Here is a 24,169-nt window from a genome sequence, read left to right as displayed (position 1 = left end):
CTGTGAACCGATGTGATATCATTGATGAATGTCGGCATGTAAAACTTTTAAATAAATAAATAGCAACAATGGCTTTGAAATCTTTCATTTTTTCAATTTCTTTTTCCAATTCCGTTAACCTTTTATCTGTCTCAGTCAGTTTCAAATCTACAGCAGCCAATTCCTGTAGTTGTTTAGCATTTGCTTGATTCAGTGTTTGGTAAGCATTTTTCATCTCCACCCTAAACCCTACTACCAAGTCCCAGAGTCCTTGCAGGGTCACACCGGCTGGGCTAGGGGGGAGGGAAGGAGTAGGAACGGCCCTTGCATCGCCGGTATCGCTGATGTCTCCCCCTACCTGCTTCAACAAGCGGCTGAGGATTTCTAGCAATTCCAGAGGCTAGCTGTACCGGCAGCGACAATTCCCCCGCGGCTATCTCCTTTCCTCCTGCGGGTTCCATATCGCTGCTTGTAGCCATCGTTGTTCCCATCCTCGGCATTTCAGGGGCCAGACTTCTCTCCAATGCGGCGGTGACCCCGGAAGTACTTGGATTTTCCGGGTCAACATCGCCACCTCCTCCGTCGTCTCTCTGTGCCGGCGGCCTTCTGTGATCGGGACTCAGCGACGCCTCCTCCAAGAGCGCAAGAGACTTTCCCTCGTCTCTTCGCCCAACGGGATCATCGGTTCCTGGATGCATCGGTAGGGACAGAAAGCGAACTATTTCTTGTTGGATTGGTGAGGGCAGGGGTTCCATTGGAAATACCCTCACCTTTCCCTTGCGTTTTGGAGGCATTTGATTTTCTTCAAGAAATTGAAATTTTTCACTGAGATGTTTCGCTGCGATGTTTCAAGCGTTACTTTCATGCCGCCATCTTAACCGGAAGTCCCCAAGCAGAGCCATTTTTCATTTGGTGCTTCGGCTGGCAGGAGGGAAACTGACTCCTTCTCACTGGAGAATTGTTTACCTTCTACAAAAGTAAGTGACGGTCTGGGGCTATGTCTTATTCTATAAACATTTTTCATAAAAAAAAAAAACAGAGGGAAAACTATTTTGTAGGACTTTTTTTTTGTAAAGAACAATAATTACAGAATTATCAATAGGAATCTCATATTATGGGGATGTTGACATTCAGGGGCTCTGTGATATTGCAAATCATGAGCCCAATATTGAAAGTGCTCTGAGCACCTCAATGTAGGTTCCTACATTAAGTGCTAAAATGCTAATTTTCAGCAAGTATAAGTCCCTAAATATGTTTTCTATAAATCAGCACCTAACATTAACTTTAGGCGCCTTAAACTAAGAGTCTAAAGTTAGGATAATTATAGGATTACATAATTTTAGGCTCCTAAATTAGACAACCAGTCCTGGAAATCAGTATTAAGCACCCAAGTTCGTTCTCTTGACATGTCCTTACTCCTGGCTCTGCCCCAATTGAAGGGACCTAAATTTAGGTGCCTTGTGATTTTAGGAACCTAAAATTAAGCCACTCAGATGACAAATTTTTAAATTCAAAAGTCTAGGCACCTAACTCTTAAAGTTAGATGCCTAGGTCTTCTTAGTATTGTATTCCATGAGACCAGATAAAAGTTCTTGCTCAATCATGATTTTTTCCATAGGTAAAGAATAGAATGAAGTCTTTTTAAAAAAATCTCATTGAGTGTTTTTATATTACCATGTAACTCCTTCCTGTTCCTCACTTTTTTTGGACACTAGGGCACAACTGGGAGCTGTAGGGCTATTATATACCCCAAGGGTTTTCCAGGTTCTTCCACGCATACTTTTTGGACATGCCTTCTCAGAATAAACACCAGCCTACTCCTGTATGTGCTTTGTCAATGCTGTCTGGAGTAGGGGGATCTCTGGACTAGGTGTTGAAGCTAGGATTTGTTTGTGAGAGAGGAGATGAGACTTTGAGTTTATGATTTCTAACCTTTTTGTTCCTCTGAGCTCTGTAAAAATCTTTACTGAGCCTGGAGTGGTAGGGATTGTAGACATGGGCAGACAAGATAGGCCATATGGTCTTTTTCTGGTGTCATGTTTCTATGTTTCTGTGTACAGGGGTTTCTGTACATACAAGCTGCCTCGTGAGCTCATGAGTCTTTTCCAGAGCTTAAGCTTTAGGGTGGTAATCGAATCTTCAGGAAGTATGGTGAATTCATCCTGCTATCTATGAAGAATCCTGTTTACAGGTAAACAAGCTTACTTTCAATGTTGACAAGCAGGAAAGAATGAGCCATATTGCTTGGGGAGTTCCAAACTGAAAGTTGCATTGTGAAGCACTTGCTCGAGAGACAACCCATCTCCACCAGGAGACACATGGACTACTGGGAGAACAGGCTGTGCAGAACTGCATAGCCAGTTACTGTCTCACATATTATCCAGATAGTAATTGGACATGAAGGTGCAAATAGTAACAGCTTTGCAAATGTCTTCAGTGAAGGTGTCCCAGAGGTAAGCCACGGAAGTTGCCAGAGCTCTCACTTGACGAGCCCTGACAGAGTCTATAATCTGTAAGCCAGCCAGTGCAAAACTAGTGAGCTATAATAGTCTGCTAGCCAGTTAGACAAAATTAATTTGGCAACTACCCTTCCCAATTTATTGGGATCAAAAGTCACAAAACGTTCATAAGCTTGATGAGGATGAATCCTTGTTAGGTAACACACAAGGTCTCTTTTACAGTCTAAGGAGTGAAGAACCTGCTCTTCTTACTCATGAGGTCTTGGAAAGAATGTAAATAGCACAATAGCTTGATTAATGTGGAACACAGATACCACTTTCTGTAGGGACTTGGGTTCCTAAAACCAGAGAACTATGAAAAAACTAAAGGCATGATGGATATGACATTGCAGCCTGTAGTTCACTTACTCTTCTTGCCATGAGAAACTGGCCATGAGAAACAACAGTTTCCATGTGAAAAACTTAAAATCCACTAGGCCTCAGAGGCATAAAGATTCTAAGAGACACTATAACATGTTTGTCCAGTATCTAGGACAAGAAAGACTGAGGGGCTCATGAGGGTAGTATGCAGGCACAGGAACCCTTGCATATGCTCACTACTGAGCTATGAAAACTAGGTCTGCGCCAGCAGTGTCAGATGACATCACCCAAGCATTATGGCTGCTTATTACAGGGAAGCTTCAGTGTCTTTGAGGCTCTGGACAATTCTCTATCTCTGTTGCAACAAACCACACAACAATAGCAGATTGGGGTTGTCCAAAAATAAAATTTACTGAGGTGCTTGTGGAATAGTAATAATTTGACAAAATATTCACCTTTCTGGATATAACCATTGCAAAATCCAAATAGTCACAAAAATACAATTCTATCATTCAGAATTTCGTCAATCAGCAGGGGCATCCTCTGACTCCCAGACCCCTCTCAGGTTACTCTTTAGAGACCTCCCAGACTATGGTTCCCTTTATTGATACCTGAATACAAGCAGATGATTTCTCCTTCTCCACTGGAAAATGCAGGCAGTTTCCCTGCACATGAGGGCCTATGATTTCTCCATTATATATTCATTTTAGAAGAAATTCCTGCCACCTCTCTAGTGGTGCAGAACCTCTGCAGTTGCAAACTGTACACCTTGGAGCTTGGACTACACCAAAGTATATTCCCATTATATTCCGATTTCTTCACAAATGTCACCTATTTGGGTAATTCCCAAAAGAAAAAGAAAATTTGGCAAAGGTTTCCCCTCCAAAAGGAATCTTTTTAGACTCCAAACTTCTCTTATAGTTGCTCTATTGTGTTTGGCAGTTCGCGGGCTGCTCCCGTGACCCACCGCTCTCACCTCTGCAGCCTGGTTGGCCGTTCTTCCCAGCATGGCAGGATGCCCCCAACTCTTCCCACAACAGGAGGCTGCTGGGCGTCAAGCGGTAGGACACCGTCAGCTGCAGCTACCCGCGCTCAATCTCAGGCCATTTAAAGGGACCACGGCAAGAAAGTCCCTGCAGCCCCTACTGATGACATCACCGGCATTGCCCTAGCACTCTGCCTCAGCAACAGGTCCAACTACATTTGTAGTGTGTGTTGCTTCCTGCCTTCATCTGCCCAACTTGTTCCTACCTTTGTCTGCCCAACCGGTTCCTGCCTTCATCTGCCCTTCCTGCTCCTGCTTTGCCTGCCCAGCCTGCCTCAGCCCTATCAGTCCCTCTTCCTCCCCCTCGGACGGATAATTGGTTTTGACCCTTGCCTGGACTATCGATACACTTGATTGCTGTCTGCCTTTGACCTTTGCCTGGACTCTCAAGACGCCTCACCGCCACCTGCCTACGATCCTAGCTTGGCTTTGGACCACATCCCTAGCCATCAGCAGAGTCCTTCGCTTAAGCCCTCCTGCCCCAGCACCCAAAGACTACCAAGGGGAATATGGATTGGTAAAGGTGAAGCTCTAGACTGGTCTCTGCTTTGCCTGGGTCTGCCTGCTGGCGGTGAGAACTTGCATTGCTCCTCCCTGCAGATACAGACAATCTCATCCCAGCCCAACAGGTCCACAGATGCAACATGCTCCATATCTCAAAGTCCCTCTCCAGAGTCACAAGTACTCACCTTGAACCCTAGACTCCTTCCTAGGGAAGGAATAGAACAAAAATCCTTCTGGCTCCTTCATTATATTGAATCATCTAAACCTTGGCAACTCCCAATTGAGATTGTTTGAAAACCACTACAATTCTTTTCTGACATCATGGCTATATGTCTGTGGGGACATGTACATCACTAGCAAGGGCCTTTAAAACCCCTTACAATCATAATGGTGAAGTGGTAAATATTTATTAGGTGGTTGCATATTTTTGAGATTTAACTCTGCAGCTTACTATAAGTAATTTCTCAGCACTTGTAAGCCATAGTGGACTTTCTTTTACTGTTTAGGTTTTCCTGTTTATGATCATTTGTGCATTTGTTACAATGCTATGCTTTCACTGAGGCTTGTGTTTTAAACAGAACAGATAGCTTTGGATTTAGTAGAACAAAATAATAATGTTGTGACACCACTAAATGAGATAATACTGTGAGTTTGACATTACCATTGCAGCAACTTGAGGAAGTTCTAGTAATGCATATATCCATGGGAAGTTTTCCTAACCATCTGGTAGAAGCCAATATATCGCAAGGGTGGTAAATATTTTTTTTAAACTTCCTTTTAGGTCCTGGCTTTGTCTTCCTTTGTACATTCCCACCCTAGACATCGTGCTTGGGTGACATGCTCTCACCTGTTAGGAGGGCTGGAGGGAAATCACACTCCTTGCTATTCTTTTGGCAGGTAGAGGCTGCAGAAGTAGCAGTGATCTTCTTTCTTCTTTTACTGTTTCTGCTGAAAGAATACTTTTCTGCAGTTCCATGTACATTCAGCATAATTTCAGAATATTATTGCATGGGACTTAAATGTTTTTTTTTCCTTTAGAGAAGCAGTGTTTCCTAGAAATGCATCCAAATATTAAGAAATGTTCTTCATTCATTTGCTATTCATTCATCTGCTATTACTAGCAACGGTAACATGGAATAGACTTAGTTTTTGGGTACTTGCCAGGTTCTTATGGCCTGGATTGGCCACTGTTGGAAACAGGATGCTGGGCTTGATGGACCCTTGGTCTGACCCAGTATGGCATGTTCTTATGTTCTTAAGATTTTTTCTGTAACTTTTGCCTTGCTATAATTTTCTCTTCCTTTTTTTCAGGGTGCATCACAATTTGTATTAACTTCCCTTGTATTTTCCAGTCGCATGATGATGTAGTGCTGGGTTTTAGAAAATAAAGTATAACTTAGATTTTATTTTGATTTAGTTCTTGAAATGATTTATTTATCACCTTTTAGACAATACACTTGAATGATGGCAATGAGAAGTTAAACTAACTATAACGTGATTTATTAGCCTTCAAAATGTTATTTAATTTTAAAAACTGATTTTTTTTTTTTTTTGCTGTGCATTTTTAGTGAGCCACAGTCAATGTGTTATATTGAAACATCTAATCTTGATGGTGAAACAAATCTTAAAATACGACAGGTAAAGTTTTTTTTATGTGTTACAATCGTCTAAAATATCCATCACTGTATTGTGCCACATGAAGTAAAGGGCTTTTCCCATTTCCAGGCCAATTTTCCAAAAATGCCTGAGTGCCAGCTTACGTGGCCAAAGTTTGGCTCCCTAAATTAAGCTGATATCCAGCCAAGTTTAGCCAGATAGATTTTTGTCTGAATATCAGCCTGAATCTAAATAGCTAAAAACTTAGCCATCTAGAATTAGGGAGCCTAAACTTTGCTGGCCGGATTTGAAAATCAGTGTTAGCTGGCTAAGTCCTCTCCTACCGTTCCAACTTCAAAAATATGTGCAAACCAATGGCTTCCCCCACATCCCTTCTCCCATGCGCCCATATTAAATGTATATTCCAGAACTGGCAGGCTCCCCTCACCCCCATGCTCTCCACGATGCCCAGAAACCCCCGCTAACCCCACCAGGCTGAGGTGGGAGGAGAACAAAGGCTTACTTCCTTCAGTCTCTGTGTCCAGCATTACACGGACAACAATGCTACTAGTTATCACAGCAACACTGGATGCCATGTTGGGAGGAGGTCAGCCTTTGTACTCCTTGTAGCTCGGCATGGGGAGTTATGAGGAGGCTTCCAGGGGCTGTGGAAGAGATATGGGTGAGAGGAGAAAGGGGGCTGTTGCCCTTGTGGCGAGTTGGGATTGTTAGCCCTTGCTTTTTGAATTCAGGCACATAGTAAGAGGGGTGTGGGGGATCTGCCGGCCCTGCACTTTGCTTTGAATTTGGGCTGCTGGGAGGTTTGGGAAAGGGGAAGCAAGTGTGTTGGCGGATGCTGTGTCCTCTATACTTCGTTTTGAATTTCAGTATCTGGAAAGGAGAGGGTTTGTAAGTACTGCCTGGCCAAATCTAGGCCTGAGGTTGCAATGTCTAGATTTGGCTGGCCAAGTTAACCCCTAGCATTGAAAGTCATTGCTAAGTGCTTAACTTACTTATCATGACCTGCCCCTACCCTAAATGTAGGTATTTAACTTTAGAAACTCATCCCTATGCATTTTTCAAAGGTGTTAACTTATTATTTTGATTTATTTCCCACCTTTATGAATAAGAATTCACGCAAAGCACATAACTCCCAAAGTCTGGAGTCTAAGTGGTTTGAAAATTGATCCCTTTTTGTCATTGGTAAAAATGCTTAGTACGTATGGCCTATAGTTAGAAAGCAAGGAAGATCGCTTTCAAACAGCTACGCGCAAAAACATATACGCGTGTATATGGATGAGCAAAAATCTACTCCTGTATTATAGAACCTGCGTTCTATTTACAGGTTATATAATACATGTAAATGCACTCTGCAACATACGTGTGCACGTCAAAAAAAAAAAGTGAGAATACATATTGCACTTATCCGGATAAATTCCAGTTCATCCGGCTAAGTAAGCATGGAAGCGATTTTAGGCATACTTTTAGAGGCATTCCTGTGGGTGGGGAAACTATATCTGCGCATAATTTTGATTTTCAGAAATATGCATGTACAAAGCTGGAGTAAATGTGTACGCATATGCTGGACAGGGTACAAATGTACCAGCTAATTTTCAAAGTGAGCCTGTGCGGGTAAGACCAATTTGAAAATTAGGGCTGAAGTCCGCATGTACTTTTAAACATGGACTTCAGCTCTGTGTGGCCTATCATAAAATTACCCTCCTTGATTTCATTTCAATGCAATAGTGAATTATTTTGTATTCATGCTCAATTTGTATTAAGAAGACTTTTCCTGTTTTATTATAGTGCAATAGTTCAAGAGGTTAAATTTCCCTTTCCATAGTTTCCTTTGTGCTATAGTTTAAAATGTTGGAAATATTTAGGGTACCCCTAAGCCATAATAAATCATTGTTTTATAAGACTAAATTACTTAATCATGAAATAAGTCTGAAATATAGATATGTTGTAAACCATTCTCTCTCTCTCTCTATAACTTCTATTTTGGTTTTTATTTGTTTTGTAATTTTATATTCTATATGATATGATATTGGAATTAATGAAGAATGAAAAGCATTTCTTGCAGTTGGTGCAGATTTATCAGGGATCCTTTGTGGTTTGGTTCCTGTAGGGTTTATCTGTGACTTCCAACCTCCAATCATCGGATAATCTGACGAAAATGAAAGGGAGGATAGAATGTGAAGGTCCTAACCGCCACCTCTATGACTTCACTGGAAACTTGCATTTAGACAACAGGTATTGTATTTACTTTTTATAACAGTATATTAGAAAAATGTGACACTTGTGTTCCAAATTGGTTCTGTGTATCAGCACATTGATGATGACTGGAGCTTATAGTGCCTAGAGACTGCCACTCAATTCAAAAGGGAAGCATCTTTGGATCACTCATATCAAAAAGCTTGAACAGTGCCAGTATAATCAACAGCACCACCAGACCAATTCCCTTCCTTCAAGCTGGTCTTTCCAAATGAATATTGGGATGCATGCTGTGGAGAAAGCAATGTGATCATTTCAAAGGCAAGGGGGAAAGGCTTCTGAAATTCAACTATTTGACATATCAATCTCAACATGTCTTTTGCATTGCATTTGGATGGAATATAAAAGAGCAAAAGGACAAAAGATGACATGGCCCAACTCCCATGATTTTTCTGTGGGAGGAAAAGAAATTAATTTGAACACATTTTCTCCTATAGATCATAATGAGAACTACGTAGTTCCAGGAGCCTTGACCTGGACTTCATCTTGCCTGGAGCAGGAGTAAATATGTTTCGTGTTGAGGGCTCTTGGAGGTGACTATAAAGTGTATAAGTGTGTGGGTGAATAGCCCTTGGTAAGCTGGTTTGTAGGAAGAGCCTAGGGCATTAATGCAGCTTCTCTGGTGGTTTTGCTTTCTTTGATATTAGGCCTGACTCTTTTGGAGTCAAGCCTAATATTTTTTTCTTACTTTAAATACTTCTGAAATCCCTTTTATGAAAACTGCTGTTTCAAAAAACCCAAATATCTGCCAACATTCAGCCTCTGGAGGCTCAAAATACCAGAGGTGAACTGACTCCAGGAAGCCTCTGTAAAAGGTTGCGCTGTCACTTCTAGCCCCATGAGCAGATTTCTACTTCTTAGAGGAGCAGCTTCTCACCTCCAGGCACCAGGGAATTTTTCCCGCAAGAACACAAAGTGAGTCACCTAAAATCCCTAGTTAGATGCATAATTTTTTCTCTCTGAAAATTCACCCCATTAATGCTATATATTTTAATTTCTCTTGATTCATTGCTAAATTATTTGTTTTTGTCTTAGCTCCAATCCAGTTGGTCCTGACCAAGTCTTGTTGAGAGGGGCTCAACTTAGAAATACACAGTGGGTCATTGGAATTGTTGTGTACACAGGACATGACACAAAACTTATGCAGGTAAAACAGCTCTGTTCCTATAAAGATAGAACTTATCTTTATACTTTTTTCTTTTTACATATTACTGTGTATTCTTTCTGGAGGGCACAAACTCTAAATTCTCAAACTTTGCTTTTACAAGCCCACGTTTCCCTTGGGTTGAGCCTTTGAGTGGCGGGGCTTGCAGGTCTTAGGTTGGGGGCCTTTTAGGTGGCGAAATCCATCGAGGTAGCTGGTTCAGCGTGTCTTCGTTCTTCAGTTCCAATGTTCCGTGTCTTCAGTTCTTCTCTACCTCCCATGTTGCCCGCCTGGTCTCTCCTTACCTTCCTGCCCTGCCTATCCATCCCTTCATTCCCTTTCAACAGATACCTGGTATTGACCTCAATCTGACTCCTGGGCAACTCTTGAATGCCACCTGCCACCGACCTTTGCCTGCCATTGGGCATGCCTCACCCATGCTTACTCTGAACCAGCTACCTCGATGGATCTCATCACCTAAGAGGCCCCCCACCTAAGACCTGCCATCCCCGGCACCCAAAGGCACAACCCGAGGAGAACGTGGGCTGGTAAAGGCAAAACTCCAGTTTGGCCTCTGCTACCTCTGTGTCCACCTGCTGACAGTGGAGGCCTGCAGGGCTCCTTCTTGCAGGTGTCAATCCCACCTTGGTCTAAGGACCCACAAACTCAACAGTTCTAGTCCAGAGTGTTTAATTCTTGAACAGATCTGTTCTTACGTATTTGTTCTGAGATAATTTTATTTGGGTTTTATCATTTTTTTTATTGTTATATTTAATTATTTTTTAAGTTACTATTTATTTCTTAGTATGTCATGTGACATCATAGTTTCCTTTTGCTCTTTGTGCACATATTCATTGCTGGTAGAACAGCTGCTGATAAAGTCTTTGATCTCACCTTGCACCAGTGTAGGGTATCATGTACCTACCTATAATTTGCTTCCCCACCGTTGTGGCTGGAATGTATACACGTTAGCATCTCTGGTCGCAGTGATTTGGATATAATGATCTTTGGTCCTTAGTATAGAATGCCATTTTGTATGCTGTTTTCATCCCTGAATGAACAGTATTCCCTTATGGTGGCTGGTGTTTCCTCCTTTTCTGGCCAACCATTCAGAACCACAGACTTCAGTACCTGCAAGGTCTCATCTCCTGCAGTGTGCTGTATGATCTGATGCAGTCTCTGGTCCATGACGTTCAGATAATCTGCTTGAATGGTTTGTACAATGTACATTTGTTCCTATTGTGCCCAGCAAATCTTGAGATCTTCAGGTCCTGCACCTGAACAACTGTTCTTGTTCTGGTATAGCTCTGTTAAACATATCACTGATATATACATCTCAGGGCCTGGTTTATAAATAGGGCTTCTGATTTTAGGTGTTTATAAATTGTAAATTTAGATGTTTATTTTCCAGTAAATTTGGGCTTCTTTGGGGGTACCAAAAATCAGTGTTTATTATGTTTTTTGTGGCACAGGTACTATTGGACACCTTATCTGGTTGAATGAAATATATACATTTGTGCAGCTCTTGAGTCATTAGCATGGAAAAGGCACAAAAACAAAGCGGAAGATCCAGGGTAGGCAAAGGAGGGGTGTGAGAGTTCTAAGGGAAATGGTGATTTTCCAGTGTTTATCTAATAAACACCTATTTAATTTTATTTTTTGCATTGAGAGGATTTTGGTGGGGCTTATTGGTTAAAACCTAAAATCAGAAGCCCTACTTACAAACAAGGTTATAATGCTGCATTGTGGGCATACAGTAGGGGTTTCTTGAAGATTGCTATGAGTGGCTTATGGTTAGTTTTTCTGTAAATAAATTGCAGTCATAGAAGTAATAGCAGAGGAATAGTTGCTGCAGTGGCTGGGCTGGATGGGAGGGATGAGATGGTGTCAGATGGGGTAAAATCTTGGAGGGTTGTGAATGAAGGCTCATGGCATAGTGGCCTCAGCAGAGGCTGGTTCCAATTGAACTGGAAGCCCAAAGCACAGGAAGAAACTTCTGGACCGAACAATACTGCAAATCTTAAAATTTAAAAACATGTTTTGATCTTGTGTTACTGTTTTGTCATTTTTCTTTAACATCCTGCATTATATCTATTCTACAGAACTCAACCAAAGCACCCTTGAAGAGGTCAAATGTAGAAAAAGTAACCAATGTGCAAATCTTGGTTTTGTTTGGCATTCTGCTGGTCATGGCCCTTGTCAGCTCTGTTGGTGCTTTCTTATGGAACAGAAAACATGGTCAAATGAACTGGTACCTACAAATAGATAGTAAGAGTTTGTTTACTTTATTTAAGCTTCTATACTGTATTTTATACTTTGCTTTATTTTAGAAATTTTAATTTTCAAAGCAGATCAAATTATCTGCCTGATTCACTAAGGCTTCTCTCCCATTCTGTGTCTATGGGAAAAACCCTTGTTCCCTGTACGTACCAGGATCAGTCCAGACGGTGGGTTATGTCCCCCGTCCAGCAGATGGAGTCAGAACAGAGCTCGAGGGCACCGCCTCCTATACCAGCGCACCCTCTGCTGGAGCTCAGTTCTCTCGTTCCATCGCAACGCCTGGACTTTCTGGGAGCAACCTTCGACACACAGCTAGGCATGGTCTTCCTGCGTCCGGACAAGGCTATCTCTTTGAGGGAGCACATCCACCGCTTCGCGGCCCTGTCGGAACCCACAGCGTGGAATTATCTGCAGCTTCTGGGAGTGATGGCTTCCACCATCGACATGGTGCCCTGGGCTTTTGCTCACCTGCGACCTCTGCAGGCGTCCCTCCTGTCTCGCTGGAAACCGGTGTCGCAGGAGTATCAGGTGATTCTGCCTCTCCCTCAGTCGGCTCGGGACAGTCTGAAGTGGTGGTTGGTTCCGGCTCACTTGGCCCGCGGTGTCTCGCTCGCCGTTCCCACTTGGGTGGTGGTGACAACTGACGCCAGCCTCGTGGGATGGGGCGCAGTCTGCGGCCGGAGCGCCACACAGGGGATGTGGTCCCCGGAGGAGGCGAAGTGGCCGATCAATCGTCTGGAGACCAGGGCGGTGCGCTTAGCACTTCAACGGTTCCTACCACTGGTTCGGGACAGGGAAGTACGAATTCTCTCGGACAACGCAACCACAGTGGCTTACATCAATCGTCAGGGCGGAACGCGAAGCGAGCAGGTCTCCGCGGAAACCACGCTCCTGATGGAATGGGCGGAACTCCATCTCGTTCGTCTCGCGGCCTCCCACATCGCCGGGGTGGACAACATTCAGGCAGATTACCTAAGTCGTCAGCGCTTGGACCCCGGCGAATGGTCTCTCTCCGCCGAGGCGATGGACCTCCTGGTTCGGCGCTGGGGACCGCCACGGTTGGACTTGATGGCCACAGCCCTCAACGCCAAGGCCCCGCGCTTCTTCAGTCGCAGACGGGAGCGCGGCGCAGAGGGGGTGGATGCCCTAGCGTTACCGTGGCCGGCAGGCCAGCTCCTATATGTGTTTCCTCCCTGGCCCTTGGTGGGCAAGATTCTTCGACGCATCGAAAACCACCACGGTCCTGTGATTCTCGTGGCTCCGGAATGGCCGCGGCGGCCTTGGTTTGCGGATCTGGTTCACATGGCGGTGGACGGTCCACTCCGTCTGAGTCATCTTCCACGGCTCCTACACCAGGGTCCGGTATTTTTCGAGCAGGCGGCACTCTTTTGTCTAGCGACCTGGCTTTTGAACGGCGCCGCCTCCGACGCCGAGGCTATCCGGAAGCGGTGATCTCTACGATGCTTAGGGCTCGTAAGCCCTCGACCTCTGTTGCCTACGTGCGAGTGTGTGGAAGGTCTTCGAGTCCTGGTGTGTCGGTCAGGGGATCCGGCCGACGGAAGCAACGGTTCCTCTGATCCTTCAATTTTTGCAGGACGGATTGGATAAGGGCCTAGCATACAATTCTCTTCGAGTACAAGTGGCGGCCCTGAATGTTCTGGTACAGACACCGGTTTCTCTGCTTCTCCAAGCGGATATCGCTCGTTTCCTGAAGGGTGCTAAGCATCTCCGGCCTCCGGTTCGGGATCCCTGTCCATCGTGGAACCTTAATTTAGTTCTCCGGGCCCTGGTGGGTGCCCCTTTCGAGCCACTACAGGGACCTCACTATGAAGACGGTGTTTCTGGTCGCGATCTCTTCTGCCCGTCGCATCTCGGAGCTGCAGGCCCTCTCCTGCAGGGAACCGTACCTCCGCCTTTCGGAGGCGGGAGTTTCGCTACGTACCGTACCATCTTTCCTGCCGAAGGTGGTCTCCCCCTTCCATTTGAACCAGACGGTGGAACTGCCAGCGTTTCCTCCAGGGGAAGAGAGGTCCCTTCGTCTTTTGGACGTCAAGCGTGTTCTGCTCCATTATCTGGAGGCTACCAATGATTTCCGGATCTCCGATCATCTCTTTGTGCTCTGGTCGGGACCTAAGAAGGGCTCCTCCGCATCGAAGACAACGATTGCCCGCTGGATCAAGCATGCCATCTCGGCATCTTATATCGGAGCGGGGCGTACTCCTCCTGCGGGCGTCAGGGCTCATTCTACGCGCTCGCAGGCTGCTTCTTGGGCGGAGTCTCGGTCCGTCTCTCCACAGGAAATCTGCCGGGCAGCGACATGGAAGTCGTTGCATACCTTTGCTCGGCATTATCGGCTACACCTGCCGCCTTCGGATCCTGCGCTTTTTGGCGATCAGGTTCTCCGAGCAGGGCTCTCAAGGGCCCACCCGGTTTAGGGAAGCTTGGGTACATCCCACCGTCTGGACTGATCCTGGTACGTACAGGGAAAAGAAAATTATTCCTTACCTGCTAATTTTCGTTCCTGTAGTACCATGGATCAGTCCAGACGCCCACCACTCTGGGTTTGTGTGCTCCTGCTCGGAATCTTATGCGTCTTCTGTCTCTCTTCTTCTCTGGTTCTCTATCAGAGTTGTACAGCTCCTCACAAGTTAACTGGGGCGACCTCGTTTTGGGTTCGTGCCTATTTATTGTTCTTGATGTTGACTTACATCAGGTTTTTGATCCAAATTGTTTTGTTTTGCTCTTTTGGGCTTTGTTATTCATGATACTGAGCTCCAGCAGAGGGTGCGCTGGTATAGGAAGCGGTGCCCTCGAGCTCTGTTCTGACTCCATCTGCTGGACGGGGGACATAACCCACCGTCTGGACTGATCCATGGTACTACAGGAACGAAAATTAGCAGGTAAGGAATAATTTTCTTATGAATCAGGCCCTATGTTTGTTGTGTATGTGTAAAATATATCTTTGCTTCATAGACTCTCTATTAGGCTCAATAAAGGCAAATTTTAAAAGCCCTGTGCGTGCCAAAGCCAGGAGATACGTAAGTATCTTGGGCCAGTGCGCGCCATGTGGATTTTAAGATGCGTCCAAGTATGCGCGTATCTCCCAGTATTGCGTACACAATGGGAAATCCAAAAAAATGGACATGGGCATTCGGGGTCTGCAACCGGGTTCCCTACTGCATAACTTTACTTCTACTATGGATGGTGTGTAAGTTTGAAAATAAAAAAATCAGGGCTAGTCAGCAGGATTTGAAGGGTGAAGGCAAATGGGTAAAAGGGAAACTAGCTAGCTAGGGGAGGTTAGGAAGTCCTATCCTTTATCGGGGCGAATTGGGAATGAAATGGGGAAATGGTTATTTGCGTTGGCACACGTACATAGCAAAATCTCCCCATTTATGTGGTAGAATCGGCATTTGCATGCACATGCGTGCATCTGTTTAAAACTGCGCGCGTATGTTATAAAATGTCCATTCACAAGAGCCAGCATTTGCACCTACATATATGCCCACCCGGCTGTTTAAATGTTATCATCTAAATTTCCCTATATGACCAGAATGGCAGTTTTCATTCATTCCATTAAATCTCTCATTCATTCTTCTCCTCTCTTTGTTTTCACTCCTTCTTTCTTTCTGTCCCTTTTCTGTCTACATCCTTCTTCACCTATATTTTGCTCTTGCATCTCTTTGTATTTCCCTTGGGTTTCTATCATTTGATATTATATTTTGCATGATGCATTTCCTTGATTCAGACACCAACTAGTTTACAGTAGAAGGATATATTCAGTAAGCCAGTGAGCAGATAAGTTATCCAGCTAAAGTTAACCGGATAGCTTGTCCCAGATATTCAGCAACATAAACGTCCTACTGAAATTACTCACCTAAAGTTAATCAGCTACATGTAACTAGATAACTTAAAACCTAAGGGGCAGATTTTATAAATCTGCACACACACGTACTTTTGTTCGCCCACCAGGCATGAACAAGAGTACGCGGGATTTTAATAGATACGCGCGTAGCCGTGCGTATCCATTAAAATCCGGGGTAGTTGTGCGCAAGGCTGCCCAAAATCGGCAGCCTGTGCGTGCCGAGCCACGCAGCCTGCCTCCGTTCCCCCCCGTACCTTCCCTTCCCCTACCTAATCCACCCCCCCGGCCCTATCTAAACCCCCCCCACCTTTGTCGACAAAGTTACGCCTGCTTCCAGCAGGCGTAACTTTGCGCACGCCAGGCCGGCTGCCGCGCTCCATGTTCTGGTCCGGGGGCTGGTCCGGAGGCCGCGGCCACGCCCCTGGAATGCCCCCGGGCCGAAACCACGCCCGTGGCGCCGCCCCCAAAATGCCGCGTCACTCGTGATATGCCCCCAAAACGCCACGTCACTTCCGGCACGCCCCCCCAACACGCCCCTCCATGCAAGCCCCGGGACTTATGCGCATCCCGGGACTTGTGCGCGCCGCCGAGCCTATGCAAAATAGGCTCGGCGCGCGTAGGGGGGGTTTGGGGTAGGTTTTCTGGGGGTACAAACGTATCTTACGCGCGTACCCCTTTGAAAATCTACCCCTAATTGATTGTATCTGAATATAACCAGTTGGGTTTTAAAGTTACCCAGCTTTATGTGGCCAGATAACAAAAGACTTAACTGGATATGTTCAAAAGAATATAGTGGTTAAATGGCACTGTATTAAAAAAACAAAGTGCACTGCAGGCCTGCAGCCCAATAACTGCAGTGGCAGGAGTGGGCCCTTGGGCCGAGGTTGAGTTGGCGCAACCCACATGGAGGAGCCCTGTAGGTCCCCACTGTTGGAAGTTGGAGTTGGCTGGAGGAGAGGCCCAACAGGAACTTCACCAATACCAGCCCTTGTTTCCCTTAGGTTGAGCCCTTGGGTGCTGAGGACAGCTGGACTTAGGCACGGGCCTCTGAGGAGATGTAGATCCATCACGTAGGGTGTTACAGGCCAGCATGGAGAGAAGCAGAGTCAGTATGGGCAGTGGTTGGGGCAGATGGCAGGCAGCAGAGACTGGTGCAGGCTGTGGCTAGAAGCAGGCAGAGTTTATTCAGTGTCTTGGTTCGGGCAGAGGTCTGGGTAGGCAGAGTTCAAGCAAGATGATGAGCAGGCAGCAGTCAAAGGCAGGCGGAGGTCAAGCAGAGTCAAGGTACAATCCGAGGTCAAAGCCAGGAGTCCAATTTGATGGGGTGAGGAGAGGAGGAACAGCAGGACAGATGAGACGCTGAAGACAGACAAGGGGAAGCAGACCATGAAGACGAGAACTTTGGAGAAGACCAGACTTGCGAGGGAACCAGGAACGGAACACAGGAACTCAATAGGACACACAGCGGAACAGGAACCAGGAAGCAAGGATCAGGAACCAGGGACTCCAATGGAGTTGACCTATTACTGAGGCATAGGAAGTGTGTCCAGGCAGGCTTTTTATACAGGAGGCCCTGTTATGTCATCAAAGGGTGCTGTGGTGGATTTCCCACCGTGGGCCCTTTAAATTCCGGCAAGTTGGGTGTGCGTGCCAGGGAGGTGTTGCAGTAGGACCTGTGGCAGCATCAGCAGCGGCCCAGCTGTGTCATGGCGGGAGGCTACACTTTGGCTGGAAGGATCTGCTGCACCACAAGGAGGCTGACAAAATGGGCCCGGTCCAGAGGTAAGCGTGACAGGCCATGGGATGGATCCACGGTCCGCCAAGCACAACTACCCACCTCCAATATTTCATAACTGGACTTGCTGGGTTCATCACCCCCCTGCCCAAACCCCTCCAAAGCATTAAAAAATAGTTGGAATATCACAGGTCAGCCCCCTACCCTCTCCTTCCCCATTTTTAAATTTCATTATGAGGCTCCCTGCTGCCCCTCCACACCATCTATCCACTTGCAACCTGCTAGGTACTGGAACCCTCCTCCAAGGATATTTAAAACCCCAACAGGAAGCAAGATATTCTTTTATCTGCTCCAGGTGCTTTTAGCTTACATTTCCAGCACTGCTGCTGTCAGAGCAATACTGGGAGCACTGGGAACAGGTAAGAGAATACCTCATTCCTGACTGGGATTATATAGATCTGTGGAGGGGGAGATATAAGGGTTCCCAATGCCTAATAATTGCAGGTGGGTGGGGCAGGAAAGAGTCTCATAATTAAATTAAGAACATGAGGAAGGAGAGGAGTTTCCAAGATGGCCTCCAGCAGTGTTTTCTCTTGCTGAGGCTGGTTTGATGTTAAAAAAAAAAGTTTCCCCTTAAAGACTTTCTTTTGTTATTATACCAATAGAGAAATGAAAGAAGAAAGCTCATACCATCCCTGAGGTTTTTTTTCACCTGCAGTTAATGGCCCGATCGACAAGTTTTTCATCAGCGGTGGAGACCCAACTTAGCTTCTAGGATCTGAGGAAATGTCCTTGGGTGATGTAGTGCACGAAGTTTCAGCATTGCTCTACCCAGATCTGAACATCTCACTCTCTCCAGATTATTGTTCTTCCCCCAATCAGCCCTTTCCTGAAGTTGGTGCTGAGGCTACTTCCTGTTCCGTGACTAGAAGATACTTTAAAATCTTTACTGGACTTTTCAGCTGAACTGCTGCAGCCCAAGCGGAGGGAAGCGGAGGACTAGGAGTTGAATCCATGGGGCAAGATGGTGAAGCCTATACTCTCAAATTATGGACCTGGGTAAATCTTTGGATGTACCTCATGTATCTTTTAAGAGTTTAGAAGACTTCACCCTTTCTACACCCACACATATTAACATATTTCTACACCCACACATATGAACAAACTGCTAACAACATAAACCCTGAGAAATTGAAACTGGTCAATAAAAACAGAGAAAAAATCAACCCATGGTTCAACTCGCACCTGAGATCCATGAAATCCAACCTCAAAAAACTGGAAAAAGAATGGCGAAAATCCAAATGCCCAGTATCCTTAAAGAGATACCGCACACAACTCGCCACATATAAAAAAACAATTCTGAACACCAAACGCGACTACTATAGTCAAAAGATAAAAAACTCCACAAATCAACCCAATGCCCTCTACAACATTGTAAGAAACCTCATATACGAGAATAATAACAACTCCCCCACTTCTGAAACAAACAATTTAAGCCAAGACCTTGCCATGTTCTTTAAGAATAAAATAAGCAAAATAGCTAACACCTTTAACAATTCCTCATTAACAGAAGAACGCCTGGACACAACAAATATAACTCCATGGTCGAATTTTGAACCAATTACAAATATTGAAACTGAAAAAATGCTAAGAAAAATAAACCCAGCTCGTCATGATCCCAACCCGAGAGTTAAAGGAAATTTCACACATCATTGCTCCCACCTTAGCAGCTATCATAAACAAATCGCTTGAAGAAGGTGATCTGCCATCTAAACTAAAAATCGCAACCATCACTCCAATATTTAAAAAAAAAGAACATTGATCCAGATGATTTGAATAGCTATCGTTCCATCTCTAACCTTCCCTTACTAGCAAAGATGACTGAGAAAGCAGCACTGCTACAGCTCAATGAACACCTACAGAACAACAACATTTTACATCCATCACAACACGGGTTTAGGAAAAATCGCAGCACAGAAACCCTGCTACTCAATATTTCAAACAAAATAATAAGAGCCTTCAACAATAAACTAAGCCACCTACTTATTCTACTTGATCTCTCTGCGGCTTTCGACACCGTAGACCACAAAAGCATGATATCAAGACTTGCTAACATAGGTCTTACTGGTAAAACCCTTGATTGGTTTACTTCATTCCTAAAAGACAGATTCTTCAAAGTCACCATTAACAATAACTCATCTGATCCCTTCCCCCTCAAAATAGGAGTACCACAAGGGTCAGCCCTCTCGGCCACCCTATTTAATATCTACCTACTCCCACTTTGCCATCTCATCGCAAGTCTAGGCGTAACATTTTATATGTACGCCGACGATATCCAACTCCTCATCCCAATAACCTCCACAATCGAAGACGAACTGAGCCAACCACCTTATTTCAATTAGAAACATGCTGAACCACCTAAAATTATGCCTCATCATGGACAAAACCGAATGCATTCTCATTGAAAGAAACAACACAGACCAAATGATCCCATTACCCTCCTTACTAATTGGTAACACTAACATTCAACTGAAGAATAATACAAAGGACCTGGGAACTTGGATCGATACCGAACTAAACTTCAAAAAAAACATCGCAATGAAAACAAAAGAAGGCTTTCATAAACTCCACACACTTAAACATCTCAAGCCTCTACTTCACCAACAAGAATTCAGAACCGTCCTGCAATCTCTGATCTTTACCAGCCTCGATTACTGCAACTCAGTGCTAATTGGCCTTCCCAAATCTGCAATAAAACCACTCCAACTGTTACAGAATGCCGCTGCCAGAGTTCTAACCGGCAAGAACAAATCTGAACACATCACCCCTGTTCTGAGGAGCCTTCATTGGCTACCAGTCGATCAAAGAATCAGGTTCAAAACCTTAACAATCATACACAACGCAATTTACAGATCTGATAACACCGCCCCTTGATAACATGATCCAAACACACAAACCTCAACGTACAACAAGAACCTCAAGCAAACTGCACCTAACCATACCCTCCCTTCCTTTAGCTAAGCATGCTAACACTAGGAACAGAGCCTTCTCCATCGCGGGTCCGAGAGCATGGAACTCCTTACCAGATTACTTAAGCTCTATCAGCGACATAAAATCCTTCAAAAAGGAAATCAAAACCTGGATTTTCAGACAAACATTCACAGATGGTGTTGGCTAAGCCTACATCCAACACACAGAGAACCTAAGGCTTTATCTTTTTTTCGCATGAAATTTATGCAACAGTACTCGATAATACTCTGATCAGACAACGTTTATACACTATATGACCTGTTTAGCTTCAATTATTTCTTACAATGTTTTTGTTGCGTTTAGTTAACACGTTTCCCGTTAATATCGTTCTCTATCTGTAATAAGTTGTTAAAATGTAAACCGGAGTGAAGGCAGTTTGCTATACTTCGGTATAAAAAAAGAATCTAAATAAATCTAAATAAATATTACTCTGGACTCTATCTGGGAGGCAATCGCTAGTCTTTTCTCTCAATTGGGAAAATATGTAATCCCACAACTGTCCCTCTCTGCATCTCTACAAACTTCAAAAAAGGACTTGAAGAAGTTCAATACTGAAGTTTCAGAAATTCAACCCCAGATTTCTTCCCTAAAAGAAAATGTTGGGATTAGGGGCGGCTCAAAGCAATCTGCTGCCTGAGCCGAAGGATGAAATGGCATCGGTGCAGGTGAAATCACTGAGAGCCAGGGCAGGGGGAAGGCAATGGAGGGTGAAGTGACTTGCCCAAGGTCACAAGGAATGGCAATAGGATTTGAACCCTGGCTTCCCTTGTTTGCAGCTCACTGCTCTAACCACTCAGTTTTTGGGTCTGTTATTTTTTTTGTTCTCAGCCTTCGGTGTCCGCCTTTGACCACCCCACCTCCTGGGTCTGGAAACAGAATTCCTCCATTCCCTATTGCCTGCCTCCCACCCTTCTCCAGGATCTACCCCCTGGGGGTGTGAGAGGTTGGTGAATGGTGGGAGTCTGTGTGTGTGAGACACATTCTCTCTTAGGGATGATACAAGGGTATTAGATGTCCTAGAGACAAACCTTACAGCCTTTCATTTCCCCTTCCCTACCCTCCCCACACAATTAAAACGTATGTATTCTTTTCCATTTTAAAATGTATTAACTTCCCCAACCTGAAAAGGCAGATTGCATTTGGAAAATAGAAATTCAAAGTACAATCTTCTGATGTAAAAATAGCACTTACAACAACATATATATTATACAGACATACACTGCAAAAAAAAAAACAACCCAACACACTTTCAGTAATAATAGTTTAATAAACTTATTAAACTACCTTTCTCATAGTAATCAAGGTGGTTTACTGGATCCCATATGGTATTAGGTCTAGGGTAAATTGCACTGGGTGTGGACTTGGCTCACAGAAAGTCAGAAATAGACTGAACTACAATTCCAATATATTAAGACTTCCATATCATAATTGCCAGCACTCAACCTATGAAAAAGCCATACTGCAAATATTACATCAAGCCCTAAACACCAATACACCTCCTATTAGATTAAAGCCAGGTTATTGTAAATCCCTACACAGAAACTACATGCGGGCAGAATACCTAAAGCCTCAGTCACACAAGCAGAACACAGATAGACTCTCACCAAATACAGAATAAAGAGATAATAAAATATAAATTGAAACATGCTGAAGCCAAACTCTGTCAGCAATGCAAACACAGCCAAGAAATATAAAACATTAAACATACCAATAAAAAGAATGTCAAATCTGCTGATAAATTCAGCCAATTAAAAACACATATAAAAATGTTTTGAACAGCAACCTTCTTTCAATGTTTTGAATATTACTGATTTTCTTGAGAGCTCCGGAGGTGCAGAGACTTTTATATCAACCTTAATAGCTACGTTTGTGGTGACTGGGATTTAGTGATGAGATTTCTTTCATAACAGAACACATTTTTTCTTAAATTTCTGAGTCGATATATTTCCTGATGTAGCAGAAGCAACCCAGCTGAGAAGAAAGAGATTTTTATTGTTTGAGGCCTGGGATGCTACAACTTGGGGCATTGTTTTGGATAAATTTCCTCTGTAAATGTGTGGTTAAGTTGCAAGGGGTTAAATATTTTTTTTTGTTGACTCCCAACAACTCTCCATCTTTATAATTCAAAGGCAAACCTCTATTTTCTCATTGACTTCAACTTCTCCTATGTTAGCTGTTGCACTCCTGCTCGCGGGCCTAACCGCAAGCAGGTGCTTACCTTTGCGCCATTGTTCTGCCTTCGCGGCCTGGAGGCCGCAGACGCGCATTTGCCATTGTGGCAGGAGCCGCTGATGCCCTTTTCCTCCCCATGGCCTGGAGGCCGTGGACACTGGTGTCTCCACGCGGCTGGGGCCACCCTCTGTCCTCTCTGCGTTGGGCCTGGTCGCGGCCTTCTCTGGCTCCTCCTCCTCAGTGGCAGGGACGCTGCTGTCCAGGGTCCTGCCCACTTCCCCTAAGGGACAAGGCCGCGTCTCTCTTAGTTATTTAAAGGGCCCATGGCCGGATATGCCCCGGGCCCCACCTGAACCCCTCCTTGGGCGTCTCCTACTCTTCAGCCCTATTTAAGGACCTTGCTTCCATTCCTTCCTTGCCTTTGTAAGGGGCTAGTCCTCCTTAGGACTCTGTGTTCCTGCTCCTGCATGGCTTCCTTGTTCTTCATGAGATCCCTCGTCGTCTGTGTTCCTGGTCTTGTCCTTTGTGTCTGTTCCAAATCCTGATGTTCCATGACCTAGTCATGATGTTCCAAGTCCTCATGTTTCAAGTTCTCATGTTCCAGATCCTGAGTCCGGAGGTTCCTTGTTTTTAAGTTCCGAATTTTAAGTCTGAGTCCGGTATCCTGTTCCGACCTCGGAGGATCCAAGGGGTTGCTTCGTTCCTGACCTGTGTGTGTTGTCCAGATCTTGCCCCACACCCCTCATGGTCCATGACCAGCTGACTGGCTGAGTAGGGCACGTAGGGGACAGTGTGGTCTGCGACCAGCCCAGCTGGGCTGTATAGGGCACCTGAGGGACCTTGCTCGCCAGTTCATCTCCTTCCTGTTCCTGGAGTTCCTAAGGGGCTGTTGTCCGACCTGCGCTTCTGTGCTGCTCTTCACCGAGTGCCCGCAAGCGGCAGGAGGCCCTGCGTTCCCTTGGAGGTTTCGGACTTTTAATTGATGAATTTAACCTGTCTTCCCATGCTATGCCTTGTCGTGCCATGCCTTGCCTTGCCTTTTCTCCACGTTCCAAGTTCCTTGTCTGAGTCTTCAGCTCCAGAGTCTTCGTCTGCCCATGCCTCCTGTCCGGCCAGCCGCCTCTGTGGTTACCCAGCGGCAGGTCTGAAAGGGCTTGGAGTGGTCGGAGGACCACTCAGAGACCAACCTTGCGTGGTTGGCCTCACAGAGGCCGTGCAGGTCGGCGGGGGCTTGGGCTTCCGATTCCGCCCAGACGAGGTTCCGTCTCATCTGCCTCGGCACTTCCTTGGAGCTCCCCTCCCGGTTCGCCGAGGTCCAAGGGCACACTCCTCTCATTCCCACACAACAGATGCTCATGGCCTCCCGCGCGCAACATCTTGCCAAAGCCTGTGTGTGCAACATTAACAGCCCTCCATAACGATGGTTAAAATGCATATTTTGCTGAGCTAATGCTAAGTTTGGTCATCTTTATTTGGTAAAAATGTAATTCTTCTCTCTTTGAGAAGAATTGAATATAATTTTCCTTATGCATATCTGAATGCTATTCCAATTTATGTTTTTCTTTTTTTTCTGTACAAAAATTATTTCTTGGAATTATTGTAACAACAATAAATAGTTAAAAAAAAAAAAAGAAAGAAAATGAAGAAAGAAGGAGTAGGGGGCTGACGTGCAGACCCCACAACTTTTTTTTTTTTAACATTTCAGAGGGGCTTGGGGGCCTGGGGA

The 24,169-nt window shown here is 45.0% G+C and overlaps 1 protein-coding gene across 1 annotated transcript in view; it reads left to right on the top strand.

Moving 5' to 3' along the window:
- ATP8A2 (ATPase phospholipid transporting 8A2) overlaps positions 1–24,169 on the top strand; it is a 1,219,142-nt gene that overhangs the window by 147,232 nt on the left and 1,047,741 nt on the right. The window contains exons 8-11 of the mRNA XM_029602569.1: positions 5,916–5,985; positions 8,072–8,196; positions 9,253–9,364; positions 11,464–11,629. Of these exons, the coding sequence (XP_029458429.1) occupies positions 5,916–5,985; positions 8,072–8,196; positions 9,253–9,364; positions 11,464–11,629 (473 nt within the window). The remainder of the gene's footprint in view (positions 1–5,915; positions 5,986–8,071; positions 8,197–9,252; positions 9,365–11,463; positions 11,630–24,169) is intronic.

The sequence above is a fragment of the Rhinatrema bivittatum genome, chromosome 5 (genome assembly GCF_901001135.1).
Source record: "Rhinatrema bivittatum chromosome 5, aRhiBiv1.1, whole genome shotgun sequence".
In the NCBI taxonomy this organism is placed as follows: domain Eukaryota; kingdom Metazoa; phylum Chordata; class Amphibia; order Gymnophiona; family Rhinatrematidae; genus Rhinatrema; species Rhinatrema bivittatum.
This window is presented reverse-complemented; position numbering and strand designations above follow the sequence as displayed.